General features: G+C 38.8%; 2 protein-coding genes and 1 pseudogene across 3 annotated transcripts in view; 2 read left to right on the plus strand and 1 right to left on the minus strand.

Moving 5' to 3' along the window:
* The window catches only part of LOC139963700 (retinoic acid receptor RXR-alpha-B-like), a 104,708-nt gene that overhangs the window by 63,792 nt on the left and 18,882 nt on the right, over window positions 1-22,034 (minus strand). The window lies entirely within an intron of this gene.
* The window catches only part of LOC139963694 (major facilitator superfamily domain-containing protein 6-like), a 41,899-nt gene continuing 22,519 nt past the window's right edge, over window positions 2,655-22,034 (plus strand). The window contains exon 1 of the mRNA XM_071964745.1: window positions 2,655-3,858. Within this exon, the coding sequence (XP_071820846.1) occupies window positions 2,795-3,858 (1,064 nt within the window). The 5' untranslated portion in view covers window positions 2,655-2,794. The remainder of the gene's footprint in view (window positions 3,859-22,034) is intronic.
* LOC139964394 (U2 spliceosomal RNA) lies at window positions 13,648-13,742 on the plus strand (annotated as a pseudogene).

Below are 22,034 nucleotides of genomic sequence, written 5' to 3' on the forward strand. Positions count from 1 at the left end.
TAACTTTATTACGCGGACATAAAAACGATGATGAATATTAAAATCTGTGGAATGTCACAGAAAATAACAGTTCACGATATGTCACTAGAGGTCAAAAATAAAATCCGAAAATTGTTGGAGTTATATGGATAATTTCCATCTGCGTGCATCCTGAACTTAAAAAAAAAATTCTAAGACACAAATTAGGCATAGCAAAAATTGATAGAATATGGGGCGGGGGGGGGGGGGGGACGAGGGTATAAAAAATCGGCTTAGATGTCACGATAAATCAGGATGTTAACTCTGGCAACAATTTTATCACTGACATCTTTACAACATAAACTAATTGATTTTGATACAAACAGATTAAGGTCACCAGTGCCATGAAAACAGTCACGTGATCATCATGGTACGGCATGAAGCATAACCATGAGTACTTTTAATAACGTTAGTGTCAAATAACTTCAGTACTTCCACATACCCCAAATATGCTAGGAGGACGAAAAATGGTCAGCTATATTCAAACTGACATTTATTTTACTATATACCCTCCTTCAGGACCCGTAATAGGTTGGCTCAGAGATAGTTCTGTGATCTCGGTGAGTAGATTTAGGTATAATTGAAGCTACAGATTTCTTGTAAAGAGGAAATGAGTAATACAGTTTCATTCCGATGGTAATATACATGTAAGTACAAAAAAGAACATCGTTCTTTTAAAAATTGGGAACTAAACAGCTGTATAATCCATCCGTTGAAATTTGTCTTAAAATAGGCAGATATTTCCCTTGACGAGGACTGATGTGTACACATGCATACACGTATAGGTCTGGGTGGGGTGGGGTTGTAGGTGGGGGTGGGGTATAGGGTTGGGAGTGAAAGGGTAACTTGCTAAATCACATCGAACTAACCCAATGAATTTAAGTTAGGCTGCTCGTTACCGATCGTACACAAATCATTTGAAATGCGCCTAGAGTTGAACACTGTCGCACGTATTCTATGTAGTTCTTGAAGAGCGCCGCTCAGCTATTAGTTAACATGCACAATGTTGAATTTTGCATGAGTTTCATCAGGATTTTCTTCGGAGGCAAAATTGATGACCTTTAGGAGTCAAAAATAGTTCAATGACCCTTATAGTTAACCGATATTTTGATGACCCTTAGAAACCACCAATATTTCGATGACCCTTGGAGGTCATTCAAATTTCGATGTTTCAATCTCAGTGACATCTATGAAAGCATTTTCCTCACTTAATTATCGAATTACTTAACACTCCTCATACAGTGAGTTTGAATAATTTGGAAGGGTCAGAACAAGTGTACTTGTAAACGCTTACAACACGATTCGATTTGCAGACGGTAATTGGTGACCCATGTTTGTGGACTGCCCGTAACTGACAATTCGGCGGCAGTTCCCACGCAGCTGTGGTCAGTTTATTTACAGAGCTTAATATTTATTCACAGGGCCGGATGGTCATCAATCATAGTTTTATTTGTAAAGGAATTATTAAAATCCACGACTCTAATAAGAAATCACAGTAAGACATATCGGAGAGTTGAAACACTGAAGGGTGCACAGTTCAATTATAGTTCACCGATCGACCAAGAAATCATTAAGATAATTGTAATCAGCCATGCTGAGTAAATCCGTACATTCACGAGAAATTAGTATAAGTGAACGTGGTCTGTGTAAGTTTAACGTGGTCTGTGTAAGTAAAACTTGGTCTGTGTGAGCTTAACGTGGTCTGTGTGAGTTAAACGTGGTCTGCATAAGTTTAACGTGGTTTGTGTAAGTTTAAAGTGGTCTGTGCGTGTTTAACGTGGTCTGTGTGAGTTTCACTTGGTTCTGTGTGAGTTTAACCTGGTGTGTGTAAGTTTAAAGTTGTCTGTATATTATAAGTTTAACTTAGTCTGTATAAGTTTAACGTGGTCTGTACAAGTTACACGTGGTCTTTGTATTTTTACGTGGGCTGGGTATGTTTAACTTGGTCTGTGTGAGTTTAACTTGGTCTGTGTAAGTTAAACGTGGTCTGCTTAAGTTTAACGTGGTCTGAGTGAGTTTAACATGGTTTGTGAAAGTTGATCGTGGTCTGTGTAAGAGTATGCATGGTCTGTATAAGTGTAACGTGGTCCGTATATACGTTTAACGTGGTCTGTGTAAGTTAAACGTGGCCTGTGTAAGTTAAACGTGGTCTGTGTAAGTTTAACGTGGTCTGTATAAGTGTAACGTGGTCTGTATATACGTTTAACGTGGTCTGTATAAGTTAAACGAACTCTGTGTAAGTTTACCGTAGTCTTTGTAAGTTTAACTTGGTATGTGCAAGTTTAACATGGTCTGTGCAAGCTTAGCGTGGTCTGTGCTAGCTAAACGTAGTCTCTGCAAGTTTAACGTGGTCTGTGAATGGTTGACGTATACCCATTTAATATAACCTTTTACAAAACAACATTAACTTGAGACAGGCACATGTACAATTACCAAACCGTTCGCCTTTCAATGATTATATTTCCATTAACTTTTTAGACCTTGTCATAAATTCATGTGACATAAAATAGCCCCTTACTAGCAGTATTGTACGCCACCATTGAATGGAAGTTGAGATCGTGGTTCAGCAACGAACCAAGTGGCGCACTGTAGATTAAGTATACCGGATTCCTGCCACCGATCCGTGTGACGAGCTCTGTTCTGATCATCACATCAAAACGTACACATCAGTTGTGAAAGGAAGGTGTGAAAATGTTTGCGCGGTAAAGTGAAGTACATATCAGGATGGACTCAGTGAACTACACAAATTCAAGCTAAATAAAGTAAAGAGGCAGAAATGGCTAACCAATCAATCAATAATCATCAAGGACGTATACACGGGAATATATTAGAACGAGTTTTTCACGAGAACTCTGGATTACCACCGACGCCTGGAATTAGTAAACATCTATCGCTCACAGTAGAGCCCGACGTTAGCAGTGTTCAGCAGTCTGCTACTGCACAGGAACTGGGGAAGGATTCGTTCTGTTTAACTCGGGTTGTGAAATCCAAAATTAATTTTCAAATGTTACCGTACAAATTGTTTTACTTATTCACGGATGGAGCCATGGCTTGCGTCGTACCATACCGATCTCTTTTCTTCAAGCAGTTGGGATTATCCCCGAGCAGGATTGGGATTATCTCAGCTAGTAAACCATTCGCGTCTTTCGTAGCTAATCCTATGGCAGGGCTTCTGGCGGATAGGTTTGGCAAGAGGAGACTCATTTTAGTTATATCAACCCTGGTGTGGATAGCATTAATGGTTATGTTAGGATTTGTACCGCCACCAATCGATAAATGTAACTTTAATTTTTCATGTTCAATGCCGGGTTCCAGTATCGTTATGTCGAAGCGATCTTCTCAACTTTCCACAAAGGAACCTTTTTCAAGTTTATATTTTCTTCAAGGAACCTCTGTAAGAACTCATCCTTTAAGTAGTAATTTAAGTCAACTTTTATTCAGGGAACGACAACATTTAAGAAATAATTTAAATTCAAGGGCAAAGAGGGATGATCGCAGATTCATTTCAGAAACGCCAGTTTTGACTGATGAAGACCGAACGACTTTAACAACAACAACAAACACAACAACAATGATGAAGATTGAAAATACTAGTTTTTCAATCCAATTGAAAAACGAGGAATGTTTAATAGCCGACCAAAGCTGGCGTTACGATCAGGCCAGTCTCAACCATACATTTATTACGATAATAATTATTACATGCGTGACGTATTGCGCGTTCGGGCCTGCAATGCGCTTAGCTGACACCTCCACGCTGAATACGCTCTCAGAGTCCAACGTCAAAGATATTACAGACTATGGCTGGCATCGATCGTTCGGCGGGTTAGGCTGGGCTATATGGTAAGTGCACCCTCAATTCACTGAATTATGATCTGGTTTACTCACTCATTCCTCCATCGACCCATCTACATATCTGGTTATTATTTCAATTATCCATCATCCATTCATTCATTCATTCTTTCATTCATTCATTCATTCATTCATTCATTCATACATTCATCCATTCCATTTCAATTATTGTTTTCTTAGTGACAACAAAGTTAACAACACGTTGGTAGGAAAATAAAATAAAGTCTTGCACGAAACCCAAATGGGTTTGAAATTTCAAAACGATCACTCCAGAGAACAGTAAAGGGTAAGGGGTGGGGTGTGGGGGGAGAGAATATCTAAGTAACCGAATTATCTGTAAAGGTAATATGAACCAAACCCACCCACGACCTCCCCAAATTATGCGAGAAAATATATCCAGAACGCCAGAGACGACCAGAATATTCAAATGAAAAATGTCGATGCTCGATCAATATTTTTAGACCTACACTTTCTTCGCTTGCGCATTTGTTTCATAACACATACGATGTGTCACTGCATATTCTCACTCGCCCGGGTCGCCCCCCCCCCCAATGTAAAAGTAGAAAAAGAATTGGAAATTCGTCTTAAGTAGAATTGTGGGCCATCAACTTGATATTGTAATTTGCTTCCATCATTTCCTCGATGGCGGCATAACTTCTAATTAGAAAAAAAGAAACATACTTTCAAATATACTAGTATTTTCTAAGTATATTTTCCCATATGCTATTCATTACCCTTTATTTTTAACCTGTATACATTCGCAATTGTAGCAACGAATTTACGACTTTTGATAATATGCAAATTAAACAATAATTATTCATGAGTACAGAAAAAGCCAATTCTATCAGCAAATTCCCCGGTGGATTGCTTTGGCGTAGAATTATATTAATATCCAAGACTCGATATAACAATAATATAATACTAATAATTCCCGAAAGATTCTAGACACACACATCATGTTAGTAGAAGTTGAAGAACAACGTACAGAATAGACTGCTAGCAATACCAACCATATATCAACAAGCTTGCCGACGTCACCCGTTAACACTTCTCGGTGTCTGGTAAAAACTAGTCTTAGACAAACGTTTAGAAAATTCTTTAGAAAAAACTAATTCGGAGCCAATATCGATTGCATTGCGTTGTTTTTAATATTTTGGATAGTTCAACATGCATAATTATTAGACCAAACTCCTCTTTCCTTAGATATTATTCCATTACGGACACGAAATTACCGATTCCTTACTCTACATTGGTTTTGTTTTCAGATACTATTGTGTAGTAAATAAGTTTTTTTTTGGTTGCCAAAATTGTGGCTCATTCTCTCAGAGCAAGGGAAAGAATATTCAAACCGAAACATTGGTAACCGTAACAAAGTCCGTTTAAAACTTTGATAGGCGAATTGCGCGAGTAAATGTTTTTTGACCTCCATACCGGCTTCTTAACGTATAACGTATTCAGTGTAAACTACTTGTGATATCCTATATTATAATATTCAATATACCTCCAAAAACATGTGTCACTGAGTCTCTATATAAGTGCCCAGAATTATTGAAATATATCAGGATTTCTACTTTGCTCAGTCTAGAAAGCTGTTGTGTGTAATTTCTTTACGTAAATACCAGGTACATATATACCAAACTACCGATTAGTATAGGCTAGTGTATATAGTATCGTCAGTGCACACGTTTACACGCAGAACACAATGTTAGTAACGTTTAGTGATGATGGTATTCCCCAGTACTATGAAATTAGAAATAATTATACAAAATGAAGTTGAAGTAGCAGTTGGCTGAATTCAAGGAGTTATTCTGCAGGTATAATACCCCCATCACTGTCTGCGCTAGTACTGTACGGAACTAACGTTAGGCTATAGCCTCAGATGTGACGCATTGCATTGGATCCGGGCTTACATGGTGTGCCTATACAACCAGCGAGTCTCTATAGCAATTCCCTCATACCAGGGAGTTGTTCCATAGCAACTCCCTGCTCATACAACTAACAGCTATGGCAAACTAAATGCCCAATTATTGGATATTCTAGTCTTTTCGGTATATCAACCAATAATCCATGTTTTTCATTCGATAATCCAAGATTTTCAACAATAAACCTGGATGCAAGTTTTTCAACGATAAACCTGGAATATCACTTGAAGAAACTTGTAGTTTCGACAAATATCCAGGAATATCTTATTATTGGACAATTGGCTTGCCGTAGCTAGCGCATGCGTTTCGAACAATGTTTTAATGGAATTGCTTTAATGAGATGCCAATGTTTTGGTTTGACTGTTCCATTCGCTCAAGCTCTGCAAATGGGTCCAAAATGGTGGCAGAAGAGTCCATCGTAATAAATGTGTGAATATTTACCACACAATAGTACCAAAAGACTTTGCTTCGACCATCCAGATTGAATGCATCACGAGGCTAAGTTCAATGAGAGTTGTGAGCCTCTTCAGAGAAAACAGACGGAAAACATGTTTCTGTGATGATTACTGATGTGTTTGGGTGCGGCGTCGTTTACAATTGGCTACAGTGATCGCTGAGCACGTATACGGCAATAGTACTACAGAGACAAGGGAGTTACTATTGTTCTGACTAGCTTTTCCCTTGGCCAGTGATAAAACACTTTCTTCGTGCGTGGCGGTGGTGGTTGAAGGGTGGGGAGGGGGGGGGAGGAGTGTGAGCGAGGCCAAGTTGAAAGCAATTTATTTCGCCAAACAGTTAATTGCCTTTGTGGACTTTTTTTTTCAAAAGTGCAAAATTCCTGACTTTAAATTCATATCATGCTTGTGAAAGCAGAAGTGTCTTGGAACTAATATTTCAAATATTTCGTTCCATCAGTAATTTAGCAAAAATACGTGTTAAGCCGGTAATTGTAAGATCAAAGTGTGGCCTCCAGGGTTAGTAAATGGACGTCAGGGGAGCTGGACGGACGCCCGGTAACTTGGTTAGCTTAAAGACCGGATTTGCAAAACAGGATGATTACGTTGTGCTGTGTGCATGTGTATCCCGTGACTGGCCCCTTTATGTTGTGTGGTCTGAACTCAGGGTCCAACACCCCCACCCACACTTTTATTTGTGTATTGCGATAGTATAGTTTCGAAAAAATTAGGTACATTTTAGGTCATATAATAATATGTCGGGGTAGTGACCGTAAAGTTGCACCCATACCTACAGTGCTCATAGTATCTCCATGCACTTCCAAAACTTGAATTAAATACGAAATTAGTCCTGGGGATACCTTAGTTACGACGGATAGTCCTGGGGATACCTTAGTTACGACTGATAGTCCTGTGGTTACCTTAGTTACGACGGATAGTCCTGGGGATACCTTAGTTACGACGGATAGTCCTGGGGTTACCTTAGTTACGACGGATAGTCCTGGGGTTACCTTAGTTACGACTGATAGTCCTGGGGTTACCTTAGTTACGACTGATAGTCCTGTGGTTACCTTAGTTACGACTCATAGTCCTGTGGTTACCTTAGTTACGACGGATAGTCCTGGGGTTGCCTTAGTTACGACGGATAGTCCCGGGGTTACCCTAGTTACGACGGATAGTCCTGGGGTTACCTTAGTTACGACTCATAGTCCTGTGGTTACCTTAGTTACGACGGATAGTCCTGGGGTTACCCTAGTTACGACTGATGAAAAGGGCACATATTGTAAACAATAAACATCCAGACTGAAATTTGTAATTGAAATCTGGCATATTTGGTTTTGTTTTTGGAATAACACCATACGCTGATCGTAATGTACCAAAGTTGAACTTGAAGTAAGCATGTGTCATGTCCTAGATACACATTGAGATGTATTACGACATAACTAGATGGCATTGTTTTGTACCCCAACCCCCCCCCCCCCCCCTCCAGTTTCCAAGTATGGCCTTACAACTGCTTCCTCCAAGTTCACAAGAGTGATTAATAAATGTTATAATTTCAGCTCTCAACATAGCGAGAAAAAAGTAGGTAGGAATTGAATGCAAATTTCACACCAGGACACCTAGAATATGTTTGTCTTGTCTCCTGACAAAAATAAATATAAAGTAGGCGCTGGTCGTCCCTAAAACCACGTGATTCCATGGATAACATACTCCCTATGGTAGAACTTTACCTATACCGCAGGGTGATATGTGTACATGAGTAGGGTTATTGCGTCTTCTGCGTTCAAGCAGAGGATACAACTTAAACAGCGGCATAAACTATACAAGGTCCCATCTCAGCTTTTTCTATGAGTTTAGTATATAGAGTCAGATAAAAGAAAACAAAGTGTTCTAGTTGTATTCCATGGCCTAGCCCCTCAGCTTTGTCGATATAAATTCGCGTTAATATGTTAATCCACGTTTTCTCAAAAAATGATTAACTTTTGCAACGGATTGGCCTAACTGAAGAAAGTTTATCGAATAAATTTGTCGACACTACGTAAAATCGGTTGTTTGTCATAAATTGCGATTGTAGCAAACCGCAATATAAAGTCAATAAATCAAATTCCTATTTTCTTTCTGCCGATCACCCACCGGACTGCAGTCTTTGAGTAGAACTTATAGATTTTACCAGTCCTAAAGTAACCACAAACTATGGTAAGAACTCAATGTCTCTGCAGTGCGAAAGGTATTAAGCTTATGCAGATTAAATTGAAAGTGACCACTATTTTTTTTTATAATTACTTGTCCGAACTGCTAGACTACAGGACATATTCTGCTGAAGTTTTAGGGAATTATTTACAATTTATCTAGCAAAGTTTGAGGTTAGTGAAATTTTCCCTTTTTGTTTCCTATAAATAAACTGTAAAGATACAATACGGTTGTCTGTATACACGAAATTGTCGCTTTGCATTTACTGAGCTTTTAACGTTTCAATGTCGAAAACATACATAAACCTTTTTAAGTTGTCCACTGCTGGGTGTAAAACTGCGTAATGTAAACCCAGGACTTACATAATCCGTATGTCTATTTGATTAATGGAGACAATCAAACGATGCTTCTATCTATACGATTTTCAGACCTTTATCACGTGACATTATTTGGAACATGATTGTGTCCGATCAGGGCAATACTGTTCTGGTCAGAGTAGCAACTCCCTGCTCAGAGCAGGGACACCCTGATCATAGCAAGTAGCTGTGAAATCTCGGTCAATCGTGCAATGTGTCTTCACAAACAAACTCCACATTGGATTCATTGTAGGTGCAGTGACATCACATTTAATGACACAATGGGTCCTTTTTTGGTTGAATTTGTAGTTGTAGTAGGCCCACTAGACACCTTGTGTGCAATGAGTTGGCATTACGACTAAATCAAAATTTGAGTCTCGATTCGTGGGAGAATACAGTAAATCACATATACACTACCTTTGGTCAACTCAATGGCGACAGAACTAACCTCACAAACAAACCTAAACGCGAGGAACCAGCCAGCCAGTTGGGACAATTTCCTAATGCTAATACCTCTCTAAACTGTACTCCAATATCATGCTTCAAAGCACTGGTATTGACAGTACAAACAGTTCTTAACCTTGATCTGATAGAAACATGATATTAATACTGCTCGTACTAACAATACGAGTGCTCTGAAAAAGCGGGACGTCACACTATATACAGTATAGAAATAAAATTGTTCCAACTGGGTGCTCCAGCAGTTAACTTAATGAATATTCATTGTGAAGCCGTGTATATACCTATTCATAAGTGTTGTATAACCTGATTGAATAAAGTGACCCACACACGTGACCAGGGTACCAGTTCCATATCCCAACCAACTTTCACGAAGCCTCCCCCTATCCCCAACCCCAATCATTTTCACGCGGTTAACTAGAAACTGCCCCGCGATGCAACAGTTAGAATTAAATTCATGTTACACATGCCCCGTACTCGCTCGAACAAGGGAGCTGCAGCCCACTGCTCGTACCAGCACCGTCCCCTTATAAAACCAACCAAGACCGGTCTCTCGTAGTAACCGTGAACCGTCATACCACGATACTTGGTACTTCAGCTCCGCGGTCTGTACATTTTACAGTTGTTATTATTCTTTGTTCATTTCTGGTACCAGAGAGAGATATATATAACAATTCTGAATCATAAATGCCCACTCCCTCCCTGCAAACATAAATGTCAGGAGGATGGTTTATGGTCTCAAACAGTTTATGAAACGGAAAGAAAATATTAAGAAACTCATATCAAAAGCTATAACTTGAAACGACCGATGGAGCATGTACCGCTGCGGATTACTCCCGGGACAAAACAGTTGAAAAAAGTTTGGTACAATGATATGTGAAGAATTTGCGTAGCTGAATAAGTTTCGTTTTGTATGCTAACAGTATCAAGATCTACTTTGTCACAACCACCCTTGGGCAGAGGATTAAAATCTCCCTGACAGCTGTAGTTACTGAGGCCTTGAACATGAATGACCTCTACAGGGTTACAAAACCCAGAAAACAAAACTGGATTTGCCTGCAAATACCAAGTATTGTAGTGCGCGTGGAGTGCTTGCAGTATTAGGAAGAACTTTGTGAAGTGTTAGCTCAGTGGTCAACGCCGGTGCCTTTCAATCGGAAGGTCCCCGGTTCGATTCACTCCAAGATTATTGTATGTCGTCCAGTAACAGAGTTGTTGACAATTCATAATTCATAATCATGGACATTAAATATGAATCTAAGAGACTGAGTTCGGGCAGCTTGCGGCTTTGATAAGCCACTGATGGCTTCTTCGCGAGTTCCTGCTTGCAGGAGGATCTAAAATACATACATACACACATACATACATGCATACATACATAAAACTTTTCGGTTGTTCATTCATGTTTTGGGCGGACAACATACCTGGAAGTATAGTCATGTAGTGTACCTACAAAGTGAGGGCGCTTGTGAGCTCCGTGACATGCTCAGAATAAGTTCGCTGCGCAGCTAGCCTCTGAAACTGCTTATGTACAGAGACTATATGAAACTTTAAGTTTCAACGTCCAGTCATGTAGGTATCGTTCACGTGGCCAGTTATGCCAATATTGTACGCGCACGCGCACTACAATAATATAATGAAAACTAAAATGAGAACCAGAAGGAATGGATGGAGGGACTCGGGAGGGAGCGAGAGGTGGAGCGAGCGAGGGAGGGACGGAGGGATAAACTCTGTGACCCTAGGGTCAGTGTATTCAATCATAATGCATAATGTGAGTCAAACCATTGACTAAATGCTGTGTAAAATGCATTTTAAAAGTAAGATTTTTATTCAGATTTGTTCTGAATTGTTTTACCGCCACCTGTCTCACCTAATCATTCCCAAAATGACATATTAAATATAGAAATGAAACAAAAGCATTTTTTATGTAGGTCACATGTTGCAGGTGGTCAACGCGTGTGTAGAACCATATACTGCCCGGCAACAGCCCAATAATACTACAAAGCACTCAAATTATGAACTAGAAGACCGGATGTGAAAGGTTGTCAGTTTGCTACATATGACGTCATATCTGCTTGCGTCAAGTCTCACGTTGTTATCTCGAACAGGATAAATACGTCTTTACTGCACATGATGTTCCTCATTGATCATCCTAAATTCATCACTCTTACTATAGATTCAAGACTGAGTTGGCCATGTCATGCTTGAAGACTCGCGGTGACGTTAGGATTGTTATTTTGATTCCATGCCAAGTTTGGCAGTACAAGATGTATTGTTGGTTTGTTCCCTATCCTTCAGGAGATCTCGGTGTTATTTGATGTCTCTTTGATATGTTGATTCTCTGCCCTGCAGTCCCCCTTTTGTCGACCATTTCTCACTAGCAAACTTGATATGACAAGTAAATGAAACTAAGAACGGTGGCAGATACGTACCACTCTATCTATCGCCTTAGGATCTTCATATAATCGCATTTAATCTTTAGTTATAATTCTCGAGTCGTTCTTGCTGCATGTCTCTGTTCTGGACTCACATATCCCTATGTTAATGTTTACGTGTTATGTTTTCTATCTTTATATTAGCTTATATACGCTTGCATAGTATGCATATTACTATTACATTTGATATCTGTATGTACTTTTTTAATATTTTCAGCATGATTGCGTAAACTTTCATCATATAACGCAACAGTTGTGGGTAGTTCGGCTGGTATCATAGACCTACCGCATGCCATACCTACAGTACACACAGTGTATACCATGTAATGCTTTAAGCAACAATATTCTTGAGCTAGGATGTTTAATATTATATTATGATACAACTACTATTGTATATGATATATGTGAATCGGGACACATCTGCAATAGTCTCTCCATTTTCAGGCTAAACATGCAATTTACCCTAATCGGAATAGCACGTCCAAACAATGGTAGGTGCAATGTGAGTCGGGACCAGGGGACAGGGGATGCTTACCAATGTATAAATCTTACGTTGTTTGAATAAATGCCGCGATAACTAAACAATATTATAAGATTAATCGGTTTTTAAAGGGTGTAACATTGGAAGGCCCACTAGCCTCATGTGCCCACACCATGGGTCTGCTACGTATGTAAGATCACTCCTTGCTGATTGAAAATCTGAAAGTTAGAAAACTGAACATGAACTCATAAGAAATGTCTTATAGAATTATTATAGGCCCTAATTGCGTGGTAAGTATATCGGGCCTATCGGCACCATCCATATGCATATTTTCACTCAAAGAAAGGGTCATATTATATGTAACAACGGCGAAGAATCATTTTGTATGAGATCATATGTGCTTGTATCTCATATCCTGTTTTATACGAGCATGCAATTACCCTCGTGGTTTAATAAAGTTTATCTAATCTAATATATGAAGCCGACGAAATTTTGATATGCTCACTCAAAACCGGTAGCAATTTGCTGTAAAATACCCTGAGAAGTACTTTTGCAATTGTTCTGCCATTTTCACCGTTGCCTATAAGTAAATTGATATAACGTTTAAAGGTCTAGGGACACATATGAACCACATTGTCCTAATCACTCTAACAGGTATGAGAAATCTGAAAATAGCTGCAACTCTCATCAAAATCCCATCGAAATCCATCAAAGATTGACCATTTTACAGGTCTTTTCTTACTTATATAAAGTTTCAAGGACACTGAACACAAGGTTTGTGGCCTAAGGCGATATTTTGAAATATTTTATTGTCTTCAAACTTGAAAAGAGAAACATCACATTATTCAAATGATATATGTGGCATTTTAATTAATTCTTATTAAGGCCTATTAGGAATTTTGATGAGCGCAACACTCCACGTCATAGTTTGCACATATTTAATGAGTTTCCCACATTTTATCAAAACTTCAAATGTGTATTTCTTGGAAACGAAATGACCTTTCCAAAGAATTTCAACAGATTTTTGAATGAGATTATCACACACAACAAATGTGCTGAACATGGTACAAATTGACAATGTATCCGTAGTATAACTTTAACTGCGGTTTCTCTGTGTAATGTTTCGCGGTTATGAGAATTCCAAGGCGTCCTCTGATTGGCTAATTAATTATTATCCATTTTGCGCATGTGTATATCGGAAACACGAGACAGATCACTACGTCACCAAACGCAATAAGCATTCTGTACGCATGTACTGTATTACCGTCCCTAAATAGAACAATATAATTCTAAAAAAAAAAATTATATCTTCGTATAGATTTTTTTCAATAAACGCCATGATGAAATAATAACTTAATAACCGATTCTTTTTTGTTTGATATCTCAGACACTTTTTTCTTCCTTTGGTAACAGCATATAGGTTAGAAATAATATGAGAATTTCAACTTATTTCATTACTCGAAATGAAACTGTGAAGTGACTATATCTTCTCGGCCTTTTGGCTAAGATCATGTGTAGTATCTGTTCTTTTCGGGAATGGTGATGCACACCTGACGATGATCACACAGTCACAGTCCCGATGCAAGGGGACTGGGGTTAGAAGCGGATCAGTCATTCAGTAGTTTGGTTTTCGTTCCCAGGTTCTTTCCTGGGCGACTTTTTCTTATAAAGTATAGCGATAGAAGTATTTTCAAAAAATCACCAACTGGTCCAAGTCTCTTTAAAACTATAGGATTCTCCATCATCTAACACAGTTCACTGTTAAAGTACACATGTAGCATGAAATGGATATATATAGGCCTATAGAGAGATATTAGCCTATAATAGCACTGTAATATTCGTTGACCGATTTAAGGTCAATTTATGAAGATAACGCGCGTTTGCTTATCCTATTCGTATAATCTTGCTGGTTTTAGTTCTGTTGTAGGCTACTAGCCTATTTATGATATTATTATAGGTTTTGTGCAAATAATATCTCTTTGTATGATGGTTGTCATTGAATTTAGTTAATATATGCATGTATGGTGTTACAGTAATGGTAAAAAACAACTTGTACAATAACATCTCACCAAAACAAAGTTGATTGGGCATAACACTCAATGCGCGCTAGGTGTACACAGCAAAAGTTTGTGGTTCTTTCAGAGCATTGCAGGTTATGTACATTATTCTGACACCGGTCGACTGCCAAATCTTTGCCGCTATTGTAGGACACGTCATGTGTGTTGGGTAATACGTCACGTGAAGTCATATCACCAGGCTAAAACAGATGCACCACTTCCGGTCCTTGACTATAATTCATTAAGTATAGTCAGGATAATACTACAACACTGCTTAAGCTATAGCATTGGTTTATAACATTGGAAGGCTGTCATGTGTGGCTACCACATAACCACGTACAGTTTCCATTGACAACCCAAACTCAGCCTGATATAATAGCTGGGCCTGCTGTTACTGTTAGGAGCTTCTTATAGCATCTACCTTGACAAAATTGACGCGCCAGAAACGGGGTCTTTGTTAGGGCTGGTGTAGGCATATATATTCCACTGGTAGGGTAATAAGGGTAAGGTAAATATTTCAGAAGAATAATAATACAATGAAATCAATTGCACCAAATTCCATGATACGGCTCGCGCACGAGAGATTGCTGCCCGGATTAGTTGCAGGCCTAATAACCCCTGTTCCACCTCGTCAATTTACATGTAAACAGAATTGTCGTGACATGTTTGCGGCAGCTATGGAATGATATATCTATTATGTGTTCCCTTGTTAAATCTTAATGGCAATGACCGGTACGGTGTCACATATCATCCCCCATGGCTCAGGGACACCCAGTCTGCCCATGCGCAGTGTCTACTTCACTAGGATTTGTGACGTCAGTAAACAAGAAGCGCGAACTCTCGTGACACACGTTAACCTGAGACAAGAATTTCCTCAAAGCCGTTGGAGGGGGTTGTTATGGAAACAACTTAATGGTAAGGGGGGGGGGGGAGTTGTTTATTACAAACATCTCGGTCACATATGAAGATGAAGTCGAAGAATGAGTTTGCTTCTCCTATTCGCGTGAAACTGCCAGCATTGGCACGAAGGGACAGATCGTCTAACCCAAGTTTTTATTTTTGACCGGTATCACTGATACGTATATACAAAGTGACCCCGTTACCTAAATCTAATAATATCTTTCGCCTTCTTAGCATTTAGTTCTCATCAAGGTATTTGTATCAACGATTTATTTAGTCTGGGAAACACGTAGACTCCATTCCTTGCAATAAGCTCAATCAAGACAGCATCATTTTGTAAACGTTAACTGCCGGACAACTGACATTGGATGAGTTTACACTTCTGAAGTGAATACAAAAGTGTTTATAAGCCAGTGCGTTTGTCACGCGGGAGCTGGCCTGTTGAAGACGTGCACCAGTTATTTGGTGAAATTATATTCGATACACCAACCGTTGATTAATTTTGAATTTTGTCTGGATGACGCAATGTTGAGAATTCAATCAAATTCCTAACTAACTCGTTCACTAACCTTCGATTCGGTTTGAGAACTAGACGGCGGGGGGGGGAGGGGGAGGGGTGTCTTAGTTTAATCTGTTGTAATCTGTTTTTTAATATTATACAGTCGATAAACTTGTTGACGCTACGCAAAATGCGAAATGCGAGGAGCCACACTTGATTATTATGTAACCAGGGGGCCGCTACGCTTATACAGCATCCAGTCTTCACTACATGCATGTCAAAGCCTGTGAACTACATAGTGCTACGTAGTAATTTAATAAATTCTGTGTATATATCTACTTTAAACCCCTTTAGAATCCAACCTCTACTCTTATTATTATTTAAACCGTTTAAAGGTTCATTATTTTGTGAAGTACTCAAAAATTAAACATTTTGTCTTTCACCATTGCAATACAATCGGATTCAACGTGTGCTTCTTAAAATTCCTTGCCGGAGGCGAATCTGTGCTTTCATGATGGCGTTACGTGTGTGCGCGCTCATATTTGTGCGTGCGTGCATGTGTGTGTGCGTCTGCGACTCTGGGTGTACTCTAGATTGCTTGTTAAATATGATAACATTCAAAACTATACATCTATTATCAAATACGTAAGAAAATTGGCACATTTTCAGCTAGCTACTCGGACTGACTGTGGCTATTGCATGTGTCTGTGACAAGGGCGGTGAGTTACCAAGTTAAATTAAAGTCTCCTGTTTGAGCTGTGATCAATGTATGTTTGCCGATATTCTTTAGATACCGTTCTGTGGAAGCACGCGTATAGAGAGACTGGCTATACATTGTTTAATGATACCGTGTGTAACGATATCCTAACGTGGCGTAAATCGGCTGAGAACGAATAAATGCATACATGAATATATATATGCATAAATGAATAAATGCATGATAAATGTTGCGCTTCCATGTACTCAGCACGATTTAGTAAGAGACTTTCGCTTCAATAACATCAAAAGCATCCATTTTAATGCTTCGTATTACATTTCCTATATGTGTCACCATTATACATGAACAACAGTTAATCATAACGTCAAGTTGTTAACTTGGTCTGGAACTAGAAGGCTGTAACGCATTGCATGGAACAGTGCATGGTACGAACTATTTACTGGTGTTTATTTTTGTTTGTTGACACAACACCATGTATATTTCTCTTTTGTGTAAAGACCCAGTTGTTGTCCTTCACCGTGTAGAGTACCATATCAAGTCATTAGATATTGTAGCGACGCAAGGCAAAATTCAAGTTGCCAACACGATATGATGTCATTTTTTACTTGGCTGGGTCCATGAAGCCACCTGTCTGGACCTAATTAACTCATTTTAGTTATGAGTTGTCGACCTCATTACGGAAGGTCAGAGGTCAATCAAGGCTTGGTACTATATCATGTGTATATTTGATCCTCACGTGCGTTAAGATCAATCTATTTGTCAGCGACATAGGGTAACCTCTAAATACACATCTTTATATAGGGCTGAATACCTTCACACACCTTCAACGAACTCTCCATAATACATCACTCAGTTATGTCTTATTGATTACCTTAATTGGCAATCCAATTGAGTATGACGAAAAAGTCGAAGTGTGGTTTTTTATTTCTGTATGATTGTTTATGTACATTCTACTACATGTCTGGCTGGATATCGTCCTGACTTTGATCTTTAGAAATCTGTTTCGAGACAGAAAGTGCAACAGCCGTCCCGGGTGTGTGTAATAGATACTACACTCTACAGGCTGACAAAGACTTCAGAGAATAATCGATAAAGAGAACAAAAGAAAGAAAGAAAAAACAGCTGCAATGATGAAGACTTATCACACCTCCGAGAATACTGGTGCAGGTAGAGTCCATGGAGGGAGATGTGGCGGAGGTGGTGGGGGGGGGGGGGGGGAGGGGGATTTCCTCTTTACAATCTGGTAAATGGATAGATGTTAAGTCGACCATATGACATATTAAATGATTCTTGTTTTATTAGGGCATCGAGCAAGGGGACGGGGAGTGGTGTTATAGCGGTGGTGCGGGGTGTCTGTGGGGGTGGGGTGGGGGGTATGTACTCTAATACGCCATAATGTACAAATAGCTGAACCTTTCAGGTAACACGTTTCCACTATGTTTTAGCTAATTCGATGCCTACTAGTTTACAGAGCCTCTGTATATTGTTGAGATCTTAAATGTTAGAGATAAGCCGATGACTTTATTAAAATTGCGGATTTTCATTCATCTCTTTTCATGTATATGTAGGCTATGAACAGTCTCGGTGCAGTGGTTCAGACAGATACATCAAAGTCCCCCGAAGTTAGTTCTTAATGCATAACCTGGGATAGTGATTACGCTGTTAACGCTGTTTATGTTAATTTATAACACGTCTATAATATCATTTCTCAAACTGGGATATTATACACATTATATGCTACAGAAAGTGAATTATGTTGTTTTGTGTGGTTATACCAAGGGCGTAGGAACCGGGGGGCTGGGGGGCGCCAGCCCCCAGTGAAAAATATGGGGGGCGGAAGTATCATTCCGCCCCCCCCCCCCCCGCTCCGCAAGTCAGAAAACCCCTTTTTCATTTCCAAATGAGAAAAAAATCTCATTTGGAGCACCAAATTGCATTTAAGGCCAGGTGAAAATGCAAAATTCTTTGCAAAATGGAGTGGGAGTTGAATTGTGCTATATTGCACCAAATTGCATCTGAGGCCCCTCCCCCAGGCCGGCCATCAGTCTTCAGCCCCCCCCCCCCCCACTCAAAAGTACCTTCCTACGCCACTGGGTTATACGGCATATCGCAGTGTAGAATACGATGCGTGCATAAATACATAATGCTTCGCATGGATAAAAATCTTTAGGATTGTCTGTAACGCACTTAAAACACAAAGTTGAGTATAGATTTTGATGAATTTTCTTAATACTATTTGTCCGAATGCTATTTGCGAGTTAAAACTAAACACTACATAACACTGAAGCCCATTGGCGTTATATGGCACATCGTTCATTTCCAATAAATTAGTGAAATATCCAAAAATGAAACATTTTGCTTCATTCCCTGGATTATTTTTTAACTTGCAATACCAGAGCAAAACCCTCCTGAAATTATATAAACTTAGAAACTTAACTATATATATATATTTTTTTTTCTACTCATTCTAGTAGGCGTCAAACTGCACGATGAACGATTATCCATGGATACCAGAAAATTAACTTGGAATTTAACTACCTTTTATGTAAGCAACATATTTTCTCCGACCAAATTCATGTTTAATGTTGCTACATTGTATGTATTTCACGGCATTAGTCTTTGTGATTTATCGTAGATAAGTATATATGTGTGTTTGTGCGTTGTGCGTTTGTTAGTTGTTGTTTTGGGGTCCTGTCCAAACCCACAGCTGCAGTTGTCGTCTGCAATTAAATCATTAATGATGGTTCAGGCTTTTAATTGTATATGGTATGCACGAAGTAGATCTGTTTTAACATTTCCAAAATATACGAGGCATGCCTCTAAGCCCATTGATATATATGTAGATGGAATGAAACACAAAATAGCAGCAGGCAGAGAAGTGTAGGGTTCATCGATAAAGCAAAATGGCGCAGAACTTAGAAGTATTCAAAATAATGTAATAAGTTGACATTTTCTGTTACAAATCAGGGGCTCTCCTCTATGTTTTAACAGTAAATTTTCGCTTGTAACTTTAACTGAGGCGTCATGTACAGTACTAACCATGTATTGAAATCTGTCATTTAATGATGTGAAAAACTCGTGTCATTGGAGACCCAGATGTGTGTTATAAGCTCTCTGTTCGTCCGAGTTTAAGCCACGGCTCTTACATTGGCAATCATAATACATGGAATGATGTCATTGAACTTCCGTTTATGTCGTTTATGGTAGGCCATACGGGAAATAATTGCTGATTTAAAATCCGTACGAATTAAAATTATACCGGTATTAATTCTATTCAATACCCGCATTAATTCTCAGCCAATCACCATGCAGCTTTATGTGTCGGTATTAAATAGAATTAATACCGGCATTAAATAGACCACGTTTGTTTAGTTGGCACTGCAACTTTAGTTGCGCTGCATTGCAAAATGCAATATAATTAACAAGTTTCCAGCTCTTGTAACAGGCGTGAAACTTCCCCCGTTAGTTCATCCACAGACACTGATGTGACATTGTTGGCTACTCGTCTTCACTTTAGACGATTAACAAACCGGTTTTATTTTATATTTATATTTAATGCCGGTATTAATTCTATTTAATGCATGTATTAATTATATTTAACACCGGCATATGAAGCTATACATGGTGATTGGCTGGATATTAATGCCGGTATTAAATATTATTATTACCGGTAATAAGTTTAGTTCATAAGGTCAATAAATCAGCAATTATTTCCCGTATGGCCTACCATATCCGTATAGAATTCATGTTGCCGCCAGTGAGTGAGAGAAACCAGCGCCAAGCAACACTTTTGCATAACGTGTTTAGTCGGTCTGCGTTGGCCGAAGGAACACAAAGAACACACGTGATAAGATGTCGAACCTTATGTCTGTCAGCAGAATATAGCTGTTACCGAGCTGACAGTGCCCTGTGTATCGGCTATTTAGGCTATATAGGCTATATAGGCTATATAGGCTATATGGGCTATATAGGCTATATAGGCTATATGGGCTATATAGCCTATATAGGCTATATAGGCTATATGGGCTATATAGCCTATATAGGCTATATAGGCTATGGTCATAATGTATGTGAGTATAAGTGTTTATTTCGCTCTGGTTTTTATCAGGACGAAGTGAAGGGCAGCAGGTAAACATTCTGACCTAACGAGAAATATCTCCCTAAATTTGATAAACTATAAAAATTAGTTAAATTTAAAATTGCTTCTTTAATTCCCTTTCTGTGGAGTCTGTCGCGGGGTATAGATCGAAACATTTCAGTCATGTACGCAACACACCCACTATATACATTAATACAGTGTACCGCCATTCACGCCACCCTACCCCGCATTCCACCCCGCATAGCCCAGCAACCACCGCTCCCCCTCCCCTTATATGGGTGACAGTTTCATATCTACCCCGTATATTATTTGTATCCCGTATTGGCAATGCATGTTTTCTATTTGTTCGCTATATATGTATATTATCTTTTGCGTTGTATCATATTCAAGGGCGTAGGAACGCTGGGGGCTGGGGGGCGCCAGCCCCCAGTGAAAAATGTGGAGGGGCGGAAGTATCATTCCGCCCCCCCCCCCCGGTTCGCAAGTCAGAAAACCCCTTTTTCATTTCCAAATGAGAAAAAAATCTCATTTGGAGCACCAAATTGCATCTAAGGCCAGGTGAAAATACAAAATTAAGTTTACAAAATGGAGTGGGTGTTGAAGTGTGCTATATTGCACCAAATTGCAACAGAGGCCACCTGGAAATGCAAAAAAATTTCAAATGGGGACACCCCCTCCCCTTAGACCCCTCTCCCAGGCCGGCCATCAGTCTTCAGCCCCCCCCCCCCTCCCCCACTCAAAAGTACCTTCCTACGCCACTGATCATATTACTTGCCCATCCATTTATTTCTTCACGCATAATTGGAAACACGAACTATGAGAACCATAAATCCAGCAACAACCACTTAACTGTTCATTGTTGTTCTTTACAATACAGAAGGAATTATGTCAAACACGTACAGTATGTTATGATTTATTTGTCACTTTTGCTAACCTTTGACCTTAATGCATATCATTCCATCGTTCAATTGCCAGAGGTGCGTTACTGTCGGTGGATTGACTAAAATACGAGATTTCTGTCTTTTCATTCAACTCATCTGTTCGTTTTAACGGTCGAGGTGTGGAACCAGGCAGACGATAGTGACAAATGAAACAACCTATAACATAAATCTATAAGGCAGATGTACAGAATACCTAATAGAAAGGTGTGCGAACTAGGAAGAACTATCTCTAACCAGGTACGACGGCAGGTGTCCTTGGATTAAGTCGTTTATTGGTAATGACCCGTAAAGATGAGTTCCGTGTCATGTTTGTTGTATATGTTCCTATTGATGAACTAAAAACTCGGTCTGTTTCGCTTGTTTTGTATCCTAACTATGGCCTATATATATATATATATATATATATATATATATATATATATATATATATATATATATATATTGTATAAAAATATTGTATATATATATATATGTATATATATATACATAAATATATATAATATATATATAATATATATACAATATTTATATACAATATATATATATATATATATATATATAATATATACATATATATATATATATATATATATATATATATATATAATATATACATAGGCTATATATAATATATATATATATATATATATATATA

This window comes from Apostichopus japonicus, chromosome 22 (assembly GCF_037975245.1).
Source record: "Apostichopus japonicus isolate 1M-3 chromosome 22, ASM3797524v1, whole genome shotgun sequence".
Classification (NCBI taxonomy): domain Eukaryota; kingdom Metazoa; phylum Echinodermata; class Holothuroidea; order Aspidochirotida; family Stichopodidae; genus Apostichopus; species Apostichopus japonicus.